General features: G+C 31.4%; 1 protein-coding gene across 1 annotated transcript; it reads right to left on the reverse strand.

Annotated features, from left to right (window-relative positions):
* Nucleotides 1-4,179: 4,179 nt before the first annotated feature.
* Nucleotides 4,180-7,644, reverse strand: LOC110107433 (transcription factor bHLH77). The gene is made up of 8 exons (XM_028696904.1): nucleotides 7,252-7,644; nucleotides 7,036-7,167; nucleotides 6,881-6,946; nucleotides 6,700-6,768; nucleotides 6,513-6,596; nucleotides 6,291-6,431; nucleotides 4,578-4,705; nucleotides 4,180-4,479 (listed from the first exon to the last, which is right to left on the reverse strand). Exons 1-7 carry the CDS (start codon nucleotides 7,516-7,518, stop codon nucleotides 4,610-4,612), a joined length of 855 nt encoding a protein of 284 aa, XP_028552737.1. The 5' UTR covers nucleotides 7,519-7,644; the 3' UTR covers nucleotides 4,180-4,479; nucleotides 4,578-4,609.
* Nucleotides 7,645-9,979: the final 2,335 nt, after the last annotated feature.

Genomic DNA, 9,979 nt, shown 5'->3' on the forward strand with positions numbered 1-9,979 from the left:
AATTATTTGGGAACCCCTATTCACAAAGGCCACAAAAAGTCTTTTCTTTTTGATAAGATGTTTACTTTCATCTCTAATAAACTTTTTCTATAAAAATTCAAATGTCTTTCCATGGGTTCTAGACTTATTATTATTAAAAAGTGTTCTTTGTTCTTTGTCTATTTATTTAATTTAGACTATGGACCCTACTATGGAAGTGTGAAACAATTTTGATAAAAGTATTAATAGATTTTTTGGGGTTTATCTTTAAATTCTAAGAAAATTTATTCGACTAATTGGGAATCTTTCACTGGTCCTTTTAATGAAGGTGGTCTGGATTAGAAATCTATTTCTAATATGGTCAAAGGTTTCTCTTATAAACTATGGTGGAAGTTTAGAAATAATGAATCAATATGGGCCAAGTTTATGAATTTGAAATATTGTAATAACAAGCATAATTCTTTAAGTTATTTTAAAAATGGCCAATTTGTGATTTGGAATAGGCTGTGTAAAATTAAATGGTTGGCTGTGTAAAATTAAATGGTTGGCTGAAGCTATCCTCCAATGGGAATTACGTAATGGTTCTTCATATTTTTTGTAGGATGATTGGATTTGAAAGGGTCTCTTGATTCCCCTTTCAATACTCATTCTACATCCTCTTTGAAGGTTACAGCCTTTATTTCTAATAGCCACTTGAATGCAACATGCTTTGAACAATCTTTCTTATGAAATTATCGAGTCTACATTTGAAATTCCTCTTGATCCTACTCTTAATGATAGTCTTATTTTTAAACTCTCTAGATTAGTGAATTCAATCTCAAAAAATCTTGGAATAATTTTAGAAGTAAAAAAGATCATATTAACACCATTTTTAATAAAATTTAGAACCAATCTACTCCTCTATATGCTTCTATTCTTACTTGGAGAAGTTTAAAGGGGTTCATTCATATTGATATTTGTCTGCAAAAAAAAAAGGCATTCAATTGGTGTCCAGATGCCAATGTTGTTCCCAAATTGAGACTTTACACCATATTTTTCTGGATGGTCCTTTGGCCATCAATGTTTGGTCTAATTTGGAGAATGGTTTAAGCATTCATGTGCTTCAGAATAATGGCAATTTCTTCTCTTTTTTGGCTAGATGATTTTTCAACAAAGCTAAAGGGAATTTCTATATCGTCATTCCTTTAATATTTTTTATTATTATTATTTGGAAGGAAAGAAACGATAGTAAACATGGAAGCATAAAAATAAGTCAGGAGAGAATTATTATTTCTCTTAAAGCTAAAATTCACTACCTCTTTATGGTTGAGGTGCTGAAGCTCCATCATATTATAATAGTAACAATATCATATTACTCTATTAATTTAACATCAATAGCCATTATTCTACTTTGACTATGTGTTCTATTATTCTCAAATGGATTAAGCCCTTTTCTCATGAGTTTAAGTTGAATATTGACGCGTCTGTTAATAAGGATGGAGTAGGTTGTGGTGGTCTTATAAATGATAACAATGGCCACTTTATTGTTGGTTTTGCTTCGAACATTTCCAAGTGTAATACTATTTTTATTATGAAATGTATACTTTATATAAATGTTTACTTCTTTATATTGAGAATAACAGTACTAATGTTTGTATTGAGATCGATTCCAATTTACTGTTGTCTTTAGTGAATGCCCACAAATGCCTTAATGCCAAGTTATTTTATCAATTTAGCAAAATTATGGGTTAATCAACAAGGTGCAGTTTAGAATTTCACATATTTGCTGTGGAGGAAAATGTTGTGCTGATTGGCTTGCAAAGTTAGGGTCGAAGACTGCTAATACGCTCTACGTTGATAATAACTCTACTCATAGGTTGCTTAGATGTATGGTTAGAATGGATAGGATTGGATGGGGATTCCTTATATTATGTTTTGATGTCCTTTCTTGTTTTCGATTTTGTTGTTTCCCTGGCTACCTTATGGTTTCTCCAGGTGGTGGTGATAGTTGTCTTCTTTCATTATTTTCCTGATGGAATTGGGAGTACTCATTGATTATCTTATCTTCTTCTTGGTGGGACTAATTTATATATTCTTATTGCTATTGGTCTCTTTAACTATGGGGTTTTGGAGCTTTAGCTTGTTTTATTTTTCTTTATTGTTTATATTGGTTGGTTGGTAGTTGGGTTAGGTTTTGTCTTTGTGGCTAGTTTGCTGGCTGGGTTGCATTGGGTTTTTGGGGGCTCAGGTGCTTCTCCTGAGTTGCGTCTTTGGCTTTGCTATCTTCTGTGGTCTCTGAGGTTGTAGTGTTTTTCTCTCTGGTTTGGGTTATTTTTTCTAGTATGGGTTTGTCGTTATGTAACATCTCTACTGTTAATTTTTGGGTTGCCAATTACTTCTATTGTCTTCTTTTACAGGTTGTGGGTTGCTCTCATTTGGATTAGTTGCACGCAACCTTCTACTATTCTCTGCTTTGGGTGAGTGTGCTTCCTTTTTTTCCTTCTGTTCAACTTGTCTGATGCATGTATTTTTTGCTTGTCCTGACGGTCTCTTTTGGTCTTCATGATGGTGGATACAATGCAGTTGTTGGTTTATGTTGTGATTGTTGCTTATTTTGGCCGTTGATCTGTATTAGTTCTTTCTCTATTTTTTGGGTGATGGCTACTTGCCTCCCATAGAATTTACCTAAGATTTTTTGCTCTATGTAATTAGTTGAGATATTTGGTTCCTAATTAATTAAGGTTTTATTTTCTCTTTAATTGTAGCCCTTCTAAGCAATAGCGAGCATTAGATATCTCTTAAGGATTTGTACTTTTTGCTTATATTAACACGTAAGCCTGTGGTGAGTTTTATCCAACAAAAAAAATATATTTTTTCTTATCTTTTATGAATTAGGAAGCAGCCCTTCTATTTTCTTTAAATCAAACGCTATTTTAATTTAATACAATATCTAAACTCTATACACCGCTTCCTTTATTTTACAAGCATCCTCCAAATCAAGAAACTCACAATCAATATCTTATACCCCAGTTAGCTCCCTGAAGCTCTCATCCAAACTAAAGAGAGTTGTGGCCTAGTCTTTTTTCCTCACCTTGTCACTCCCTAAAACTTAACCAAATTCTATCATCTACTCTAATATATAAGATATAATCCTAATTTAACCATCCACCATAAATCCAACCCTTTAAATTACCTAAAAATTTGTTTACAAAGTGATCTTCCATGTCGATCCAAGTTAGAGTTGTCTTGGCATTCCTTCCACTAAAATATATCATCACAAGTTAAATTCATAATAAAAACCAACAATCTACCCCACCAAAAGGCCACTTACCACCACAAGGCATAATCAAAATGTTTTTCCTTAATTGGGTCATATAAATTAATTTGATTATTAAAGAGGCCACGAATCAAATGCCTACTAAATATATATATATAAAGAGAGATAGAGAGAAAGATCGAGATCCAGAGAGATTGAGAAAGAGAGAGAGAGAGAGAGAAAATGATCAAAATAATTCCTTGATTTTTTATGAAAGATCAAAATAATCCTCAACTATATTAATGGATCATTTTAGTCTCTTAAATCCTTAAAGAAAAACCAAAATCATCCCATCATGAAACTATTTTGATTCATTTAAAAAGAATTAAAAGATCAAAATAATTTTTTAATATAGTTGAAAATCATTTTGATATTTCTTAAAAAGTCAATAAACTATTTTGCTCTCTCTCTCTCTCTCTCTCTCTCTCTCTCTCTCTCTCTATATATATATATATATATATGTATGTATTGGATGGGAGGTGTGGGGACACTTATTTTTTATGCTTAGGCTTTGTTTGGGCAGCTTTTCATAAAGTAATTTTTTATAAAAAAAATTAAGTTTAATAAATTTTTATATTAAAAAGTTACTTAAAAAAATAAGAAGAAAATTGTCCCAAACCATGCATTAGTTGAAGTAACCAAACAAACAAAGCCCATATGATCGAGAGCTCCAAGTAAAAGCCTCGCAACACTTACCAAATCACAAGTTAGCTTTGATGGATCATGGATCAATCGGTAAATTTAACCCTACACAGCCATGAATTACTGCAGATCTTTTTCAGTGGAATCTGCATGCATTTCTTCTTTCCTTTCGTTTTATAATTTTTAATTTTAAGTATTTTGACGCAGAAATAACCTTTTTCAAATACAAACATAGAAATAAAAGCTTCTTTAGAAGGGAAAAATAAACAAACTGATATTACCGGTAATATATTGCTTAATCATAATACATTCATATAGTATATATTGAGTGTAAAACAAATAACTTGAAATCTTATTGCCCATGGTCCGAGATATGGGCATCTTTTGTCTGCTACCTTTGCTGAATTTAATGCCTTATAATAGTAAAGGACGCCTAGTTTACATAGACTCACAGTGTTGTGGTCCTTTCTCTTAGGTCTTATCAAAAGACAGCAATGGAATCTCCTCTCTTCCTTTTCTCCTTCATTCATCCACTTCTACATATGAAGCTTTTCTTCTGCCTTCTAATTTCTAAAGATAAAAATCGCCATTACATAAGCTTGATGGTGAAATGAAAGAACAGAACTATAACTAAACTGAAGGAATCACTGCATTCTCTTACCTTAGTTTGCTGTTCTCGTCTCTTTTAACCTCTCAGTTCTGTTGGAAAGAAAAGATGCTATAGGGATCAACTTGGTGGTCTAGGGCTTCAGTTTGGCCACCCACATGCATATAAAAACTCTCTGAATCCTGAACGAGGTGTACAGATTCAGAAGAAGACGACAACTGTTAAGTTTATTGAAGGATTGATAACTGGTTAAATAAGGAAGGAGAAAATAGTTTTGACTAATGTGATTCTATTAAAATTAAAATAGAAAATGATATTTGCATTATGGCTGAATCTGATGGCCAAACAAAGCGACCAAAAATGGATAGGAGAGTTTTTTTTTTAATAAAATTGCAAAAGATATATTTATACTGAGATTAGGGTCTGTACTAATCTCAGCATAAATCTAATAAATATTAATATAATTTTATCATAATTTTTGTTAAGATATTCTGATATGTTTTTTTTTTCTTAGATTATGGCATATGTTTTGATTTATTTTGTGCTTATGATTCTCAATAAATAGCTCAATATCTTGTAATTGTCTTAAATAACAATCGCATGAAATATTTATTTTTATATGAAAGAGATAAGAAATCTTTGCTAAAATATAAAAAAGTTTCATAATTATTGATTGATTTAAAAATATATAGGAAATATGACTTTTGCTCCTCATAATTCACACATTTGGACTATTACATTCAGTATAAATTTATTTGGATAAATATCTTTTAATTTTTTTTTTTGGAGAGAAATATAAGAAATTAATGGAGAATAATTCCTAACTTGCAAATATTAGTAAAAATTTAATATAAATATTTTGGTTTTTTATTTAAATTTATAAAGAAAATTTCTTATTCTGGTGAGTTGGTGAGCACATTTTCAATAAAATGAAGTAATATGAGCTTTCTCCGTCCATAAATTTACTTTAAAGTTTTGTTTGGAACAGCTTTCTTACAGCTTCTTAAAATAATTTTTTAGAATAAAAAGTTTAAATTTTCTACTTTAAAAGTTTTTTAAGAAGCACTAAGAATGTCGTCCCAAACGAAGTCTATGTTTAGAATTAGATCAATGATTTGAACCTCTTATTCCAGTTATATTTTGAATCAGGCTTGAACCAAATTTGAGCAGGGCATAGACCTATGTGCTACTATGCTGAAAGTAGCAAAGTGAATGAAGGCGATGCCTCCATAGTTCATCAATTGGTGCAAACTAGAAGGATTAGCATTTTGCAAAGGCTTTGCCCTTTGCCAATCCATCATCCTACTCATCGATCCATGTATGGCCACCGTTATTGTTGATGATGAAGTAGAGAAAATGTAAAACCTTTGCTTTTTAAAGCAATTTTTTAGTACAAAAATTTTAAAAAAGCAACAAAAAAATAAGGATAAAGCTGATCCAAACTAAGCCTTTGTTCAAAATTATACATTAAGTGTGATAAATTAACATTTCTTATAATTTACTATCTATAAACTATCACAAACAATGAAGTAACATAAAAATTCGAAGAAAAATAATAAAAAATGTAAAATATAAATTACTCAAAATTAAAACATATTTAAATAAACAGAAAAATCAATAAATTTCAATATCTTGCAATTTTAAATATTCCTCATTAACAATATTTATTTTTGTCATTTTATTGTCATATAGAATTTATTAAAATATCTATGCATAATCAATTTGATAGTGGAACTATGGGGCCACAAATTGTTTTTGATTGAAAACCTGAGGAAATTGTGCGGGTCTCTGTCCATAGAGCGCAGTACTGGATGAAGAGACCATCACTGCGATGTTGTCTCCTGTGCTTTGATATTGGCTGGAATGGACCATGGATGACAGTAGTTGTGGATCATTACTGTCCAGATTCTGAAATTATTCTAATTTTTATTAGAAATAAATTTTGAATTAATAAAGAAAATATACAAAAGCTCAGATCTTTGTTCTTGCCTCTTTTGTGCTTGTGAAATCATCAAAATTCAGCCCAAGTTCATACAGAACTGGATCCACTGAAGCAAGCTTCATCGATAGAAACTGGAAAATTTGTTGGATAGCAGAGCTTTCTCATGATCAGAGCCTTCAGGTTAAGCTAAAAAAGAGTATGGAAAGCAGTTGAAGTTCAAGATTTCTTAATTACCTCAACCTGATTCTGTAAGGATTCGACATAATTTATTATCTGATCCAGAACAAGGGCTTTCCCAGTAACCTGTTCATCAAAGCAGCACATATTACAGGAACACTTTATGTATTGAATTGTATTACTATCAACTTTGAAAATACAGAAAGAATATTGATTCATTGGGAGATGGGGGGTTCACCTTCCCGCAGCCTGGAACAAGATCTTGCAGTATTTTCATCCTCTTACTTATCCTCTCCCTTCTCGCCTAAGAAATCCATGCATGTTCGTAAGGCTTTAATGAATTCAAGAAGCTAAATTTGAAAGAAATTAAAGTTTTTAATAAGGATCGAGTACTCTTTCTGCAAGGCTATGGCTGTCCGTTGCTTGGCCTCTCCTTGCTCTCACATGAATGTATTCTGCTGGTGGCTTCTTCTCCTCCATTTCCATCTTCTCAAAATTGCTCTTCTTCGTTCTCGTACTCTTATTCTACTTGTGAAAATAATTAACCAATCTTATTAAAAAAAAAAAAAAAGAAAGAAGGAAGCTTTTTACTTTGCTGATATAACTCACCTTGGAATGGGCAGTGGTTAGGCAGTTTACATTGTTTCGTGTCCTTTTCTTCCTATGGGATTCTTCTGATTTCACCTTTGAGCTGCTAAATGTTTCTGTCAATGAAGATGGAGATGAAGGAAGAATGGATTCCTGTCGGTGATCGTAAGAGAGGAAGCAGAGCTCATTGCTTAGGTCTTCAGGCTCCCCATGAAAGTTGAAAGGAATGTATGAAGGAGAGTCAGGTATAAAGAATAACTGGCTCTGATCATTTGAGAACAGCTCCATCTGAAGAAGATTAGATACAAAGAAACTTAGAAGAAGAATGGAGGTCTCAAGTGCAAGCGTGCAATAAGACGCAGTTGCAGCCTTGCAGGCGATGCTTCTGCTAATCTTATATATAAAAGGTTAAGAACGAGGTGAAGAGATAAGAAACACTAGTGATGAGACAAGTCAAATACTAAACTGTAGACATCTCTGTACTGTCTCAATATTAATAATTGGGGTGGGGTCTTATAGGACCATGGGAGGAGGGTAAGTTCAAAAAGACTTCTCTTTCCCTCTTATATGAACCAATTTGAGCTCTTATATGAAGCCCAAATTGTTTGGATTTGACCACGTACGTAGATTTCAGTGTTGTTCTAACAGTTCATTGCAGCAAATCCTACTGAATGGCACAATAACAGAGGATAGAAAAGGAAAAAATGACCGACAAAAGCGGGCATTGTTCACAGGGCAAATTTTTAAAAGGATCAAGTTTTAAAACAGATTTAAGATAAGGAGCATAATATAATTTTAATTTAAAAAAGGAGCAAAAACGCACTGCATCATCACGTTTTCTTTAAAAACGCAAAAAAAAATTGAGTTTTAACATAAAACGTGAACAATGATTGCATTTTCTGTTAAAACGTGAATAGTAACTGCATTTTCTATTAAGAGAGGAAGCAGAAAATGCGGTTACTATTCACGTTTTAACAGAAAATGCAATCATTGTTCAGATTTTCTGTTAAAACGCAATTTTTTTTTTGCGTTTTCAAAGAAAACGTGATCATGCAGTGCGTTTTTGCTCCTTTTTAAATTAAAATTATATTATGCTCCTTCTCTTAAATCTGTCTTGAAACTTGATCCTTTTAAAAATTTGCCCTTGTTCACATTATTTCAGTCTATGAACTGTTAACAAAAATTATTTTAGAGAGTAAGCAAGTCACCACAGTACGTACTGCTTGCTTCTCATGATCATAAAGCATGAAACGTAGCACATGTAACAAGCATAACTAAATTTGAATTATATTCAAACTCTTTTGAAATATTAGGGTAGTAAGAAATTTTATTTAGTGGGGGCCTAAATTAAACGCTACAAGAAAATCATCTATTACCGACGCAATTTTCCGGCTATTTTCAGGCGGTCAATTTTTCGGCGGTTTTCCGATGATCAATTTTAGGCGGTTTACCATCTCATTTGAAATGTTATAATACATTAAAATAGTTCCGTTTTCTATTTGTTGGTCGCGAGTCGTGAGAGAGAAGCAAAGGGGAAACAAAGCAAACCGTTTGAGTCGAGGGAAAGCAAGCCATTTGGGAGTTGTCTCTGTTTAGGCCTGTGATATGATATTGTAGTTAGAGTAAAAAATTTTATAAGAAAGTTATTGTAAAAATTAGTTAGAAAACTATTCCAAACAAAGCCTAAAGCATATGTTTGCATGTTAAATCATAGAATTATTATGTATTATTTTTTATGAAAAAATGCTAATTTTCATATGTAAACTAATTTTTCACACTTAAATTTGCTTTAAAATGAGTTCAACACATAATGTATATTACATATATCTCAAAAATAAATACAATACTTTTAAGATCCATTTTGACCAAAACAGTGATCAATAAATCATGTAACTATTTTCTTATGAATATTTTACATACAATAAAAATCGTGACAGAATAATTATAGTTTGTACCTCAAGCTCTTAATTTTCCTATAAAACATATTGTTTTAATCTCTTATATCACTTGTAGCCAATAAATAATATTTTTATGCACGTGCCCCCCCTTGCCCCCTTCCTCCGCCCTTGATTACAACTAACTATAACTTAATCAATTTAAAAAAAAAAATATTAAAAATCTTCTAGCCTGCTTTTAGCCATATACTTTACAATAAAAAAATCAATATAAAAGAATATAAAATATTTATAAAAAGAAAGTAAAATTATAATGGTCAGAAGATGATTGTTGTTATATAGTGACTGGGTGATGATTGCCTGACAATGATAATCGGAGTAATGGTACTCGGGCGATGACAACAAAAATGTCATGAAGTGTCACCAACGACACTCATAAACTATTCATAAGACTTTAAGATTCTCACATCGATGTACTCATTTTAATCGAAAGGGTGCAAGTTTTGAAGATCATTTAGCTCTTCACAAAGCGCATGAAGTTTCCAACTATTATTTGAGTGCTTAGTTTAGGCTCTTTTGATGTCATCAGATTTGTCTCATTGAAACATTCATTATAACTATAAATTTATTAAAAGCAGACATTAGATGGAATTTGCATCAAGATTAATCTTTTATGAAAATCAAATATTGAGCTGAAATTTTTGAATAAAATATTCATTAGCGGTGATGCTAACTAATTAGCATTGACATATTTTGAAAATTTATTAAATAATTGAATGTGTGTATTTTAATTAATTACAGTATATATATATATATATATATATATATATATATATAATACTAAAATTTTTATT

Source organism: Dendrobium catenatum, unplaced genomic scaffold, assembly GCF_001605985.2.
Source record: "Dendrobium catenatum unplaced genomic scaffold, ASM160598v2 fragScaff_scaffold_853, whole genome shotgun sequence".
Lineage (NCBI taxonomy): Eukaryota > Viridiplantae > Streptophyta > Magnoliopsida > Asparagales > Orchidaceae > Dendrobium > Dendrobium catenatum.

Coding starts and splice junctions, on each gene's coding strand:
- LOC110107433 (XM_028696904.1), bottom strand. CDS start 7,518: ATGGAGCTGTTCTCAAATGATCAGAGCCAGTTATTCTTTATACCTGAC. Junction 6,769..6,880: donor TTGTTCCAGGCTGCGGGAAG/GTGAACCCCCCA, acceptor TTTGATGAACAG/GTTACTGGGAAAGCCCTTGT. Junction 6,432..6,512: donor ATTTCACAAGCACAAAAGAG/GCAAGAACAAAG, acceptor GAATAATTTCAG/AATCTGGACAGTAATGATCC.